The sequence below is a fragment of the Gavialis gangeticus genome, unplaced genomic scaffold (genome assembly GCF_001723915.1).
Source record: "Gavialis gangeticus isolate Ggan-Ray unplaced genomic scaffold, GavGan_comp1, whole genome shotgun sequence".
NCBI classification, from domain to species: domain Eukaryota; kingdom Metazoa; phylum Chordata; order Crocodylia; family Gavialidae; genus Gavialis; species Gavialis gangeticus.
This window is the reverse complement of record NW_017729014.1, coordinates 5,921,926-5,935,002: the sequence shown is the minus strand read 5'-3', so window position 1 is coordinate 5,935,002 and position 13,077 is coordinate 5,921,926. Positions and strand designations below refer to the sequence as shown.

The following is a 13,077-nucleotide window of genomic DNA, read 5'->3' as shown; positions in this document are numbered from 1 at the left end:
GGAGCATGTGGGTGTGTGTGTGGATATGTGGGTAAAGGGATGTGGATGTGGGGGTCTGTGTGTCTGGCAGTGCAAGGGGGGGTGTGGGTGCACATGTATGATTGGGTGTGCCTGTAGGACCTGCCCTATGAACATACACTCTCTCTCTCTCTCCCTCCCCACCGCCTCACTACACACACACACACACACTCTCCCTTCTGCTCCTGGCCCTGAGGTACAGCCCCATGCTCCCGCAGTCCAGTGATGCAGCCAGGAGCATCTGCCTGGCACGCAGGGAAGCAGTGAAAGTAGCTGCAAGCAGACGCTTCCAGTTGTGGGGGGGCAGGGATGGGGCAAGGCCAGACCAGCCTTGCTGCTAGGTCCTGCCAGCTTCCCCTGGGTCCTACTGCCCCTGGCTCCTGTCATCTTTGACAAGCAGCCAGGAGCAGATAAATATAAATTTTCTAAATTCTTTAGGGGCCTCGTGGGCTGGACAGAATGGCCTGGCAGGCCAGATCTGGCCCATGGGCAATATTTTGCCTGCCCCGATCTAGTGTGATTTATCCCCTGTTCATTTCCCTCCCTGCCATCCAAACCCATTCATCCTGGCTTCAAGCCCACCTGACAACTCACCAGTGCCAACAATCCCCCAATGTGCACCACTGGGCCTTGCAGCTTTTTAAGGCTCACTTTAACAGCTTATTTGCAACACAAAAGTGATGTGCACATCTCTTACAAAATGAGAAAGCCAAGCACTCCTTGCTAAGGGCAGTATTATAATTGCCTTCCCCTAAGAGCTGTGAATTTCAGTTGTGATGCTCTGCCTAATTCTCTTTCCCAAAGAGCAGAACCCTGTGGGTAGGACTGGGTGGGGGCAGTAGGATACATGTTAATTAGGGCTGTCCAAAATTTCAACAGGTGTTTCATTTCGAAGCTGTTTCGACATGTTTTGAGCTTGAAACAGTGACATCAAAACAAAACAAAAGGTTTCAAAAGCTCTGAAATGAAATGAGGGCACTCGAAATGTTTCAAAAGTTTTGAAAGATTTTGAGTTTCCAGGCCGGGCTTGCTTGCAGCTAGACAGAAACTAAGAAGGGAGAGGGGGAAGAGGGGGGAAGACTGCTCTAATATTGACATGTGTAGCTGGCCAGTGACTGTGATCCTTCCCTGAGGTCCCTTCCAATCCCAGTGCTCTGGGGGAGGGATGGAAAAACAGCATAAAAAGCATTGTTTGAACTGCGTTTTCTCTGTGCCTTCACACTTACAAATGACACGAGCTTTCCTCTGAATAGTTTGAGGTGCAGTTTCCCAGAAACCCCTGCACCTACCTCCTTGAAACTTGACAGGTTTTGTGGCCTGAGCAGGGGCTACCATCCCTGCTGTTTTCATTTGAATCAGGAAAGAAATGACAAAGTTATAGGGATTTTTGTCATTCCCCATTATAGCCTATGGGCAAAACGTCAAAACACATCGAAACAGCGAAAGAGTTTAGACAAAAAAAACTGGAACAGTACTTCAAAACTGTGAAAAGAAACACTGTCCCTTTGAAATGGCAAAAAGGGCATTTAAACGAAATGGTACTGTTTCACACAGCCCTAATTGTTAATATCATTGAAATGAAAGAATGTTCTGTTCCTCTTGCAGATCAAAGAAAGTTTACTATGGAGGGATGGAGTAGAATGAGACTTACCATTCCAGCCAGGATGGACTGCCTGAAAATGAAGAGCTGTTAAAGGAGGAGAAAAAAAAAGACAACCATACTATCTACAAAAGTAAAAGTTCCCATAAAGCAAGAGAAAGGCAAATGGAGGTCTTGCTTCCCTGATTAAGAATGGTTATATATGACTCTCCTCCTTGCATGCTTCAAAGAGACTTCAGTACTTCCGTGCAGACTTGCCTGGGGCAGCTCTTTTTTCATCGCAAGCCATTTCGAAGCTCAGGTCCTTATTAGATCTGCTGTAGTGGGGTTGGATCTAATTAGATTATTAGATCTGCTGTAGTGGGGTTGGAAACCTGAATACTTGCAAAATCTTTCTTTCAGTCCTGCTAGGGATCTGATAGAGAGGGGAGGCTTCCACTGGCTCTTGGAGAGTGATCAGTCTCTGCACAGGCAAAAAAGAGACTTGGACTAGTGAATCCAAGAATCTAGGAAGGAGGCTTGCCTGGAAGCTCCGAAAGAACAACTTCCCAGATGCTCCTGAACTTCACCAGCACTTTAGTGAAGATAAAAGGAATCACAGAAGCTGAGCTTTGGAGTACAGGCATAGGCAAATTGTGTGCACCACAGTGTAACTGCTTAGTGAGCAGGCATGCAGAAGCCAGACCCATGAAGAGGCACACAATTCTGGGGCTTCAGTGTTGGGTGCCCGATTTGAAATAGCTGAGGGGCACTGAAGTGATTTGGAAATGTTTACCCTCTGTCTATAGAACATAAAAAAGTTACTGGCTGTGCTCTTTTAACAATTTTATTCCATTAATGGGATAAGTATTGCTTTTAAACAGGCCCCATTCACTGCAGTCACACCAACACAAGACATAATAATAAAATGTCCCTGGCTGGAAGGGATCATAGCCTGCCCCACTCTTCTCTCAGGTCCTAGGCTGTCTCCTTTGCTGCAATATCTAAGCTGTGTAGCATCCATCAAAGCAGTGAGCTGAATTCTTGACAAGAGGGATGTCATTTATGCTTATTCTTCATTGTATTCCACCTCCACCCCCCCAGCTTCATGTGTGTACCTTGGTCACAGTTCTCTCCATAGAAGCCTGCAGGACATTCTTTCTGACACTCTCCACTCACGTGGTCACAGGCCACCCCAAGGTGGCAGTTACAGTTGTTCTTGCAGCCAATCCCATAATAGCCAGCATCGCACTCTATTAACAATTGGAAAAAAGAAAGAGCATTTCATGTGAGTAGGCAGCTTGGGGAATGAGCACTAGGCTCCAAGCACCAGAGACTGCTCTGCTGAGTGCCAACAGCCAGATTTCAGCATCTTGCCAGCCTGACATCACAGGCCTGGCCGGACTGAGGCCACAGCAAACAAGGACAGGAAGTTTGTACTCACAGACGGCAGTGCAACACCCGACGCTTTAGGGGACTGAAGCTGCCCACAGGGCCTGTCCCTAATCAAACTACCAGGCCGTGCTTGCACAGAGACATAGCTGTCCCTGGTTTTTCACCAGAAAATGAGTGAGGAGGTATGAAAACCTTCAGGAACCACTCCCCTCAATGACCCCTGAAGCCTAAGCACTTACTGGTCTGACACCTTTTGCCATGGTAGCCAGGCTTGCATCGACAGGTGCCATCCTTCTTGTCACAGTCCTGGGTATTTTGCTGCACACAAAGGCATTCCTCTGAGCAGCCAGGGCCATAAGCCCACTTGGGACAAGCTAGACACAATGGAAAACAACTGGTAATTGCTTTCAGCAATTGAACACAATCTTCACCCAGGTCTGAGTCTGCTCAGAGGGAACCCAGAGAGGGACCTTAGTCTAGTGCTAATGGGAGGACAAACTCACCTAGATGACAGTATCTCCCGTACAGGCCAGGATCACAGAGACAGGCCCCATAAATCCGATGGCACCGGCCTCTATTAGCACAGTTGCATTTCTTCCTGCACTGTTTCCCAAAGAAGCCCTTTGGGCAGCCTAGGAACAGAGAGACAGTCTCTGATGAGAACAACCAGCATCTGAGCACCCATCGTTGACAGGAACACTCACTGCAGAGCTTGCCAAGAACATGACTGGGTCACAATCAATGCCCAAACATAAACTGTGACTGCAGGCAAACAGCAGAGCTAGATTGGAAAGAAAGGATGGATTACATTTGTGACCGTGGATGAGATAAGAGTTCTCTGCAAGAAAAGATATTGATACAAGTAATAAAAACCTCAGGCTCTTTCAGTTGGTGTAGGGGTCAGAAAGGATGGACTTTTTTCACACTCATGTTAATAGGCTTACGGCATTAGAAGGCATTTTGGCTGTCTCAGGTATTATTAGCCAACACAACAGACAGGATACTGGAGGTGGTGGATAGCTCCTTGATCTGGAGTAGCTCATCCTGAGTTTCAGGTCACTGACAGACCAGCATGAAGAGAGAACCAGGCTTTGAAAATGCAAACAAGTAAAGAAACCTGTTTGCCAAATAATAATTCGTCTCTGCAGCCCCTCTCACCTCAGTGGCCCCCTAAGCACTTCGTAACTAGAAACATACATAACAGTTGGCATGCGGGCACTGAGGCAGAAGCACCAGGTCAGGAGTAAAGGCCACTGGGAGAACAATGCCTTGTGGCTTTTTTCAATGCCTACGCAGAGCAGACAGTATCTCTGCCAACAAACCGCATGGGACCTTCCTCCCACCAAGTATCTGCACCTGTTCCTGCCCTGCAAGAGCACAGCCAATGTGCTATTCCAAACAGCTTGGCCTCTTCTTCTTACCCAAAAAAGGAAAGCGCTGCGCCCTCCCTGCTGATCACTTACAACAACACTGCTAAGGGAATAAAGCTGACGGCTATTTTCTTTTATGCTAAAGAACGTACTATTAGAAGCATATGCCAAACACCCTGTGTCAGCAGAACACTTCAGTCAGCATGGGTATAAGTCGCCCAACTCTCCTCCCATCTGATAAGGATATCAGAGAATCTAGGAGGAGGAAATGTCAGCCAGCAGTATATGCCAGGCCCTTTCTGTTTGCTTTAATCCTGCCTTCCTACTTTCTTGTGAAGCCCCTCAGTCACCTTGTTCCAAAGGGGGAAAAAAATTCTAGGTGCCCCCTGAACTCATTTCTACTTTATATCACTGCCTCCTCCCGTAATGGATTCCATATGTTCCTAACCATTGGGGTGAGGTCATTCGGAGTGAATTTCTTATTGGCTCCTTGTTTCCATGGTTCTCTCTTTCTTCCTTTTTTTTATTATGTTCCCTAGATTTTAACCCTTCCAAAGTGAGAAGCAAATGAATACACATCCATATCAATGCCCTGATCCTGTCTCATGAGTTCAGGCAGCCGCTATTATCAACGCCTTTATTGCTATTATCAAAGCCTTTATCAAACTTTTTCCTTCAATGACACCTAAATCTCACTTCTTCAGTCTTCTAAAAATTTGGCATTTGGTCCCTTCATGAATCTTTGTCCTCCTAATGGTCAGTTCCCATCACACGTACTGCCCCAGAAGCTCCTTCCTGACCTGCTAAAGCTGAAATATTACTTAGAAATGCAATACAGTCCGGGGGTTCTTTGCATACTTTTTCATATTAAAAAAAAGAAGAAAAGTTTCCCAAACTCAGGATGATGTGGTGCCACATATCAGATGGAACCTGGGCACTGGTCAGAATCACACACAGTGATGGTCTAAACCAAAGGGTTAAATGGTACCAGGTCAAACTGGGCCAGCCACATGGCAGTGCATGCCCCATGATAATGCTCTGATGTGCGAGGCATTGGCATCACCATTGGCTATGGTTTCTGCTTATCAGGTCTCACTGTAATGTGTACCTTCCCGAAGCAAACAAATGGCCCTGCATGCTCCAGGAATGAGACTCGCAAGCAACTAAGCAATGATGTTCTTCCTCTTGTTCTGGCCCAAATTTCTCTAAAACACATCTAACTGCAAGAAGCAAACAGCAAGACAGCGAGGCAGGGACAACATCTAGCACTTGTGACTTCTGCTTTCTCTCCATGTGTAATGCCCTAGTAAAATGACTTCCTTCTTCAATGTGCCTTATAAACATGATCTTACTAACCAGCATGACCCCTCGCATAGGCCAGTGTCACTGTTCCCATTATGTAAGTGAGGATGTTCAGACAGAGAATGTATCTGTCTGCTCACAGTCACCCACTCGAGACAGAGATGTGGGCTCCAGACTCCCTCACTTCCATCTCACAGCTGAAAGTTTACACCGCTTTAGTTCCAGCCCTCCTTAGGCTGTGCATGAAGCATTGTGTGTTCACACTGATGTGCAAGTACATGGACTGGGCCAGGTTATGGCCTCAATTCCATGACCCCACACACAACTGTGAAGGTCTAACCAAATCTCAGTTAGGCCTGATGTTGCTATTGAAGTCTGTTACATTCTCCCCAGGGAGTAAATCTTTCTGTCCACAAGCAGCCCCCTCCCAATGTCACCCTCTGGAAGGGAGAAGTGCAAAGAGTGGCTCTCACGGCTGCATGGAGCACGATACTAGGAAGCTTGCTCATACCATCCTCACACAGTTCTCCACTGACCCCGGGTGGGCAGCGGCAGGTCCCCGTCATGGGATCACATGTGCCTCCATTCTCACAGCGGCAGGTGAAGTTGCAGTTTCGACCAAAGGTACCTTCAGGGCAGGCTGTGGAGAGAAGATGGGCAGAGGGGAGAAAGGCAATGTTACCCATGCAGGAGATCCACAGGGCTCTAGTCAGGGCTCTCCATCTTCCAGGCTCCTTTCTGGAGAGCCAGAAGCCCTGACTCTCAGTACCCTGCCTAAAGCAGGGGCTTCCCAGGCTGCCAACTGCTCAGCTTTTGAGGTCTGTGCAGATAAGGCAGCTGCTCTGGGAGATTGGAAGCTTTAAGTTTCTTGAGCCTTGCATGATCTGACTGGTGGAGCTGCTTCCAAAGTGAGGATCATGGAAACCCTGGATTCCCAGACCTGTTGCAGTCCTCCCAGCAGGCTTCTGAGGAGCTGAGCAGGGGAGCAGGTGGGAAGATACCCTTGTTCTGTTGAAAGATTAGCTAAAAGTGCTTTGGTGAAGGAATCCACTTTTGACAAATTACCATTTTCCAACAGGCACAAGGCCACATCACAGGTTTTGGCATTAACTGACAGTCAGATGCTTGCCTCCTTTCACCTCCAGGTCAGCTATGTCCTTCTCCCCTTCTTGCATTGACCTGGTCTCCTAGGCATTGTATCTGAACCAGACTAGAAACTCTCCTGGGCAGGGATCTTGTTTTCTGTGGCTCAGCATACCTTTTCAACAACATTAGCGATGAGAACGAGCTAAAAACGTCAACTGACATAACTATAGCATAAAAACATAGCTGAAGTAGAACAAGGTTCAGAGGTTTGGTTCTCTTCAGATGGCTCCAACTTCTCCACTTTCTTCTCCACTTCTCTTCAGTGACCCCACCACCCTACAGAAAGGAAAACCCTGGGGAAATGAGCTCTTTTGGCTCTACATGCCTTTGCTGAAAGATATGAGTTGTGGGACAACAAATCCTGAAATCCAGCTGCCAAAGATGCAAGTGAGATTCTATCACTTTCTATTCATTTTTATGCATTCTTCTCTGCAGTTCAAAGGTCTGAATCTTGTTGAGACTTCCTAAAAGGACTTAATTAGGAGTAAATTGGCCTAGGGATCATGGAATTCTGCTAATGCTTGCAAGTATGAACCTAGTCTTTCCATACAATACCCTGAATATATAGTTCCAATTAGTTGGTTAAGACACGAAGTGGGATTTGGTTGGGGAGCCAAAATTTGACAGTGGTATCTCAAACTGAAATTGTAGATAACAACTAATAGCCAACTTTGGAAATAGGCATCAGATAACCAGGGTCAGTTCTGCCTAACCTCTAACAGGCACAAGGGAAATGAATTCCTTTGCTTAAACAGCCAACAGCTTTCAAGCCAGAAGCTCAGTGAGGGAGAGGAAGAATTTATAGGAGTCCCAGCTGTGTCTTAAAAAGGTTTTGAGTCTTAAAGAAGGTAAAATGCCTAATTCACTGCCAATAGGTTTATGTGCACAGTCTAGGCGCTGAGCTCAGATCCAATGCCAAATACACACACTTGCAGGCTTGGACTGTAGACTGAAATCCCTGAGGATCTATATGATAACAAGGAATGAGGAACTTTACTGGGGATTTTGTCTGGTGACTGGTGCCCAGGCTGTGCCAATATAAACCCAAGAAACACAGGCAAATGGGCTGGCTATTTGTGGCTGGCTGGGGTTTTGTATTCTCACTATTCTTTGACTAGCTTTTGGAAAGGACATTTAACAGACCTGAAGGCCCCCCAGTCTCTCCCCTAGCCCCTGCTGTCTCCACTGGCACTCACTCTGATTGCACAGGATCCCACTCCAGCCTTCCGGGCAGTCACAGCCAGTGCGCTCCTCATTGCACGCCCCGCCGTTTCTGCAGTCGTCACACGTCAGGCTGCAGTCACTCCCAAAGGTGTCTTCCAAGCAAACTGGAACAAGAGCAGAGGACAAGGACATGGGATTTTATATACTGCTTCACCAACCTCTGGAGGGCAGCTGGGCAGTCAAACCCACAAGGCTCAAGAACATAACATCTGCTGCAAACATCCAAGCATCATGTGGACTCAATGGAGCTGGGGGGTCAAGGGGAGTAGGTCAGGGAATGCACACCAGAGCACAGAAATGGCCCATTGTTTGAGACTGCTCCTGTCATTACTAGTTAGACCCTTGAGTTTCTGGGGTGAAATCCTGACAGTATTGAAATCAGTGGGGCCAAAGGTCTCACCCTGGGTGTCTCCTCAGAGGTGACATATTATGCATTTGCATTTGCAATAGTAAAAATGGATGTTTCGTTTTCTTCTTCTGGCAATGAGCCAGCATGCCTAGATGAGATTTTAACTATAAACAGCTGAAGACCTTAAGGAAAAAATTCTCAGCCCTGCTTTATGAATGTGCATGCTCAGATTTTAATAATATAATTGATGGTATCTGTAGAACAAAGGGGGGGGTCTAGTTTTCCACTTACAAGCAACTATTAGTCAATGCCAGTTGAGCTCAGCTCCCCAACCTGTGGGTTAAATAGAAACTGCTTTCCCCACACTGTTCACGGTAATGCAGTCTCTGTGCAGATACAGTCACCTGAATGTTGAACATGTAACTTGGCCCCAAATGTGCTAATTCTACTAAGGGCATCGATGAAGTGATTTGTCACATAGCTTTGCTGCCCACCAAATTTTTCTGAAAGCGTGTGCTCTCCTCTTGCTTCCATCTCTTCTTCCTCATACTCATAGTCCTCCTCAAAGAGCTGTGTGAGTTCATCACGCAGGACGGCGACATGAGGGAGAGGGTACATCACGAGGCGCTGACCATCCAGAACCTCTATGGAGTCACCTAGAGCTGGAGAAACAGCAAACAGTTCTATCCACATCACGAGTCAAACAGGAGAGGCCCAGACAGGAGGGAAGGAGTGATGAACTGGAGAAAAACTACACTAGGGAAACAGCAGAAGATCTGTGCTTTAAAGAGGCACTCTTTTTTCCTGTGATCTACAGGCAAAATTTGGGAGAAATTGAGGAATGTGATTTATTCCTTCCTTCTTTCTACTTCTCCCATTTCTCCTCTCTCTCCCATGTTCATTTCAGTTAGTCTAGAAACCCACATCATTCCTATCATCCAAATACCTTAGAAAATCTAAAGAAAAAGCTAATATTTTATATATTTACAAGGAGAGCTGATTTGCCAGGAGACAGCTAAGTTAAACAGTCTGACAGCTATTTTGAGCAGCTGCAAAGTCACTTTTACTCTGTTAATTTACTTTTTATAACCCAAATACAACCACCTTGAAATATCCAATAAAATTTGTTTCTTTCAGAAAGTGAAGTGAAAATGGGTTGGCTAAAATTAAACTTCAAGGTGCTTGGCAGTCCATCTCATGCTTGCTAACTGTTTTCCCAACCTTTTCTGGCCTCTGCACAGCATTTCAGCTGCTACCAGGACCTGCACCACCATATAGCAAAGAGAAAATCCTCTAAAGCCAGCTACCACCTCAGTGTGTGCCCAAATCCTACAGACTGGTTTGAAAATCTCAACCCCGAGGGCCCTGGTAGCAGGTAAGATTCATGACAGCAAGGAAATAGTTTTCTTGATGTCTTTGTAAACTGCAGAAGCTTCACAGGAGCAGCTGATGTCAAGAATGATGGCTTTCTCCACAGCTCCAAAGGGTTTGAAAATGGGGTTACATTTCTGCTATGGCATGCACGCAAAGCAGTCAATACGGGCATAAGCATGCATTGCTAATGGAAGGCATGTGTCTAAATCCCCTACACTGCTTCAGAAATCTCACTTCAGACCTCTCTACAGTGATAGCCCCTGGATTACGCAAAGTGAAAGCAGTGCAAAGGAGAGAAAAGGGCGAGAAAGAGTGTGTGCATTCGCACTTTGTATCATTCCCTAATTATCTCTAGAAAATGAGATGCCACTTACAAATACAGCTCCTCCGGTCTTCATCCAACTTGTAGCCAATCTGGCAGCTGCACTGGAAAGAACCTACCTGATTCTGACAGGTATGTTCACACCCACCATTGTTTGAGGAGCACTCATCCACATCTAAAAGCCACAAAAGGGAATATTTTTGTAGGTTCAGATATGAGGAGGAATTGGCACAGCTCAGACACCAAGGGCCACCTAAAACTCAGAGGCCAATGGCAAGTCTCACTATTTCTTTCAAAATTGAAAGGAACTTTGTGCCGAGGAGAAGTGTAGGCTGATGGCTCTGGGGACTGGAGTCTTGTTTTCACCATGCCTTAGGATGGATTGATACTGGCCATTCCTCCTACCTGAAGTATTTTATTTACTCTCCAGTTGCCCACAAACAGATATCCTCTTAATTTCTCTCTGCTCTAGACAGGCAAAACATCAAGCATTGGTGGTTCAATGGTAGAATTCCTGCTTGCCATGCAGGAGACCTGGGTTCAATTCCCAGCCAATGCAGGTGCTATAGGTGCATACCTTTGCAGCTGAAGGTAGTCCTTTACAAAGATACTCACTTGTAACTTTCCCTCATTCCTTAATATCTCAACTTACAAATATATCAGGGGCTAGGTGAACAGCTGCTCACCAAATGCCCCAAGTGAAAACTAGGAGCAACAGTCATAAACTCCTAGAAGAGCATCTCAGACTGGATGTGAAGAAAAAACTTCTTCATGGTTCATGTGCCCAGACTCTGGCATAGACTCCCAGAGGGAGTGGTGCAGGCATCTACCCTGGATATCTTCAAAAGGAGACTGAATGCATGCCTTGCTGGGATTATTTTTGCCCAGCAGTCTTTCCTGCGCAGAGCAGGGGGGCTGGGTCTGATGATCTCATGAGGTCCCTTCCAGCCCTAAACTTCTGTAAACACTATGGATATTTCTTTTAAAATGAACAAAGCTTGTGACAAGTGAACCACAGTTGTTTGACAATGAGTTTTAATAATCAGTTCCACCATTTCCCAGCCTGAAGGTACTGGGCTAATTGGATACTCTTTTAGTTGGTAACATCAATGGTGTTGAACAACTATGCTCAAGACAAACCAGGGTATAATCAGGAAGTGCAAACCCCCCACATTACACCTGCTTACTGTACTCACTGGCTAAATGAGCTATTCATACAGAACTAATGGGAAAGCTGACATTAGCTAGGAGGAAATAATTGGAAGAAATGCCAAGCCCTTTAGGGTTATTTGGAAGGACAACATACTTTTTCACTTAAGAGTTTGCATGAGTCATGCTCGTCCCATTTATGTTTTTATATGGTCACACAGGTACTTGCCCAGGCCACTTCGGTGCCAAAATTATTAAGAATATTATCCATTTCCATGCAATAGAAAATGACAGTTCCATGAATCATTGGTAGATATGGGCCCAAACTAACATTCCTGATCTTTGGAAACTTCTAGGCAGGATTCAAGCTTTGCTAGTAATGCTTGTTAATGTTCTTTAGTTGATTTTATAGAGCAGCTAATTTGGGTCTGGTTCACATGTTTGGTTTTTCTCTTCCTCCTAAAAATCTAAGACAAACTGATAAAAACAAGCTCCCAGATCCCACTCAGCAGTTATCATTAATTTACCATAACGATAAACCCAAAGCAAGAGGAAGAAAGGATGAAACAGAGCTGGGGCTAGTGCCTTTCTCGCCCGTGGTCTCTCAGGTATTGGTGCTTACCATCACAGCCACAGCCATTAGTGTGGAGCCTGTAGCCAGCAGAGCAAACGCATTCATAGCCACCAGGAGAATTGCTGCAGTCCTGCTGACAACAATGGGAGCCACTTTCACATTCATCAATATCTAAATAAAACAAAAACAGAGGACATTGGTTAGTGGGAGTTGCAGAAAGTGTCAAGGAAAGCTGACACGTGTATTTGTTAACACCTTTCCAGTTGCAGTTTAGCTGACATAGCTCTATTCTCTGGCCCGTGGTTTTGCTTAAAGGCAACCTGCAAAACATCAGTCACACAAAAGGCTCTGAGATCCAAAATTAGACCCAGAAACTACAGGCATGGGGCCATGGGGTGTGTAGGTATATGGCTGCACAGTGCAGTTAGTGTAACTGGAATGAGAATGGTGTGATTGTAAAAGTGTGTTTTGACCTGCCAAGTGACCTATATTGGTCACTAGGCAAGTTGGGAGAGGTACAGGCATGTGTGTGTATCTAGATAGATAGATAGATAGATCTGTAGGAATAAATATTTTTGCAAAAAAAAAATAAAAATCAGGAATTAGCAAAGAATACAGTCTAAAACAGAAACTGTGTCCTACTTTCCCCTTCCCTGACCCAGAAAGTGCTGAGTAAATGCCCCTGCTTCACACCAACCCACAACAGAGTAGGAGGTGCAGTGGGTCAGGCCAACAATCCTGAGCCCTAGAGGCCACAGGTAAGGAAGAGAAAGAAAGAGTCAAATCTGTTAGAGATGCCATGTTCCATCTGGATTCTCCATCTGTTGTATCTCTCCAAGAGCCTTCTGTTTCTCAACTAAGTCTTAAATAGTCTGCAAGAGGTAAGGATTTCTTATGATCGGGGGGAGGGGCAGTGGTGCAGTTGCACCTCCCCTACCCTTTAATTCCTGCTTTACCCAAACTTTAAAACCAAAGGCCTGAGAGGGGCAGCTGCATTTCTAGTCAGGTAGTGCTGAGAGAGCCAATTGACTTCTATCATCTCCCTGATTCCTGTTAATCTCTCTCCACTCCACAAGTGTTAACATCCCTCTCGCCTTTTTAATGGTCCTGATGTTTCACTATTCAAATTATCCTTTCTTCTGCAGCCCTTCCTGGTAATGTCTCTTTTCTATTTTACAGCCCTGCAGACTGTTTAACTCTACTTAAGAACCTTAACTGGGGCACAGTAATATTAACTCAGGTGTAAAAATAACTGACAGGGAAGTATTGGAGGCA

At 45.7% G+C, this 13,077-nt stretch overlaps 1 protein-coding gene and 1 non-coding gene across 2 annotated transcripts in view; one reads left to right on the top strand and one right to left on the bottom strand.

Annotated features, from left to right (window-relative positions):
* MEGF6 (multiple EGF like domains 6) overlaps positions 1–13,077 on the bottom strand; it is a 463,693-nt gene that overhangs the window by 47,556 nt on the left and 403,060 nt on the right. The window contains exons 11-18 of the mRNA XM_019511651.1: positions 11,851–11,973; positions 10,132–10,254; positions 8,878–9,045; positions 8,007–8,138; positions 6,176–6,304; positions 3,496–3,624; positions 3,232–3,366; positions 2,716–2,850 (exon numbers count right to left, since the gene is read on the bottom strand). Of these exons, the coding sequence (XP_019367196.1) occupies positions 2,716–2,850; positions 3,232–3,366; positions 3,496–3,624; positions 6,176–6,304; positions 8,007–8,138; positions 8,878–9,045; positions 10,132–10,254; positions 11,851–11,973 (1,074 nt within the window). The remainder of the gene's footprint in view (positions 1–2,715; positions 2,851–3,231; positions 3,367–3,495; positions 3,625–6,175; positions 6,305–8,006; positions 8,139–8,877; positions 9,046–10,131; positions 10,255–11,850; positions 11,974–13,077) is intronic.
* TRNAG-GCC lies at positions 10,568–10,638 on the top strand. Its single transcript has one exon. It is a non-coding gene; the product is annotated as a tRNA-Gly (tRNA).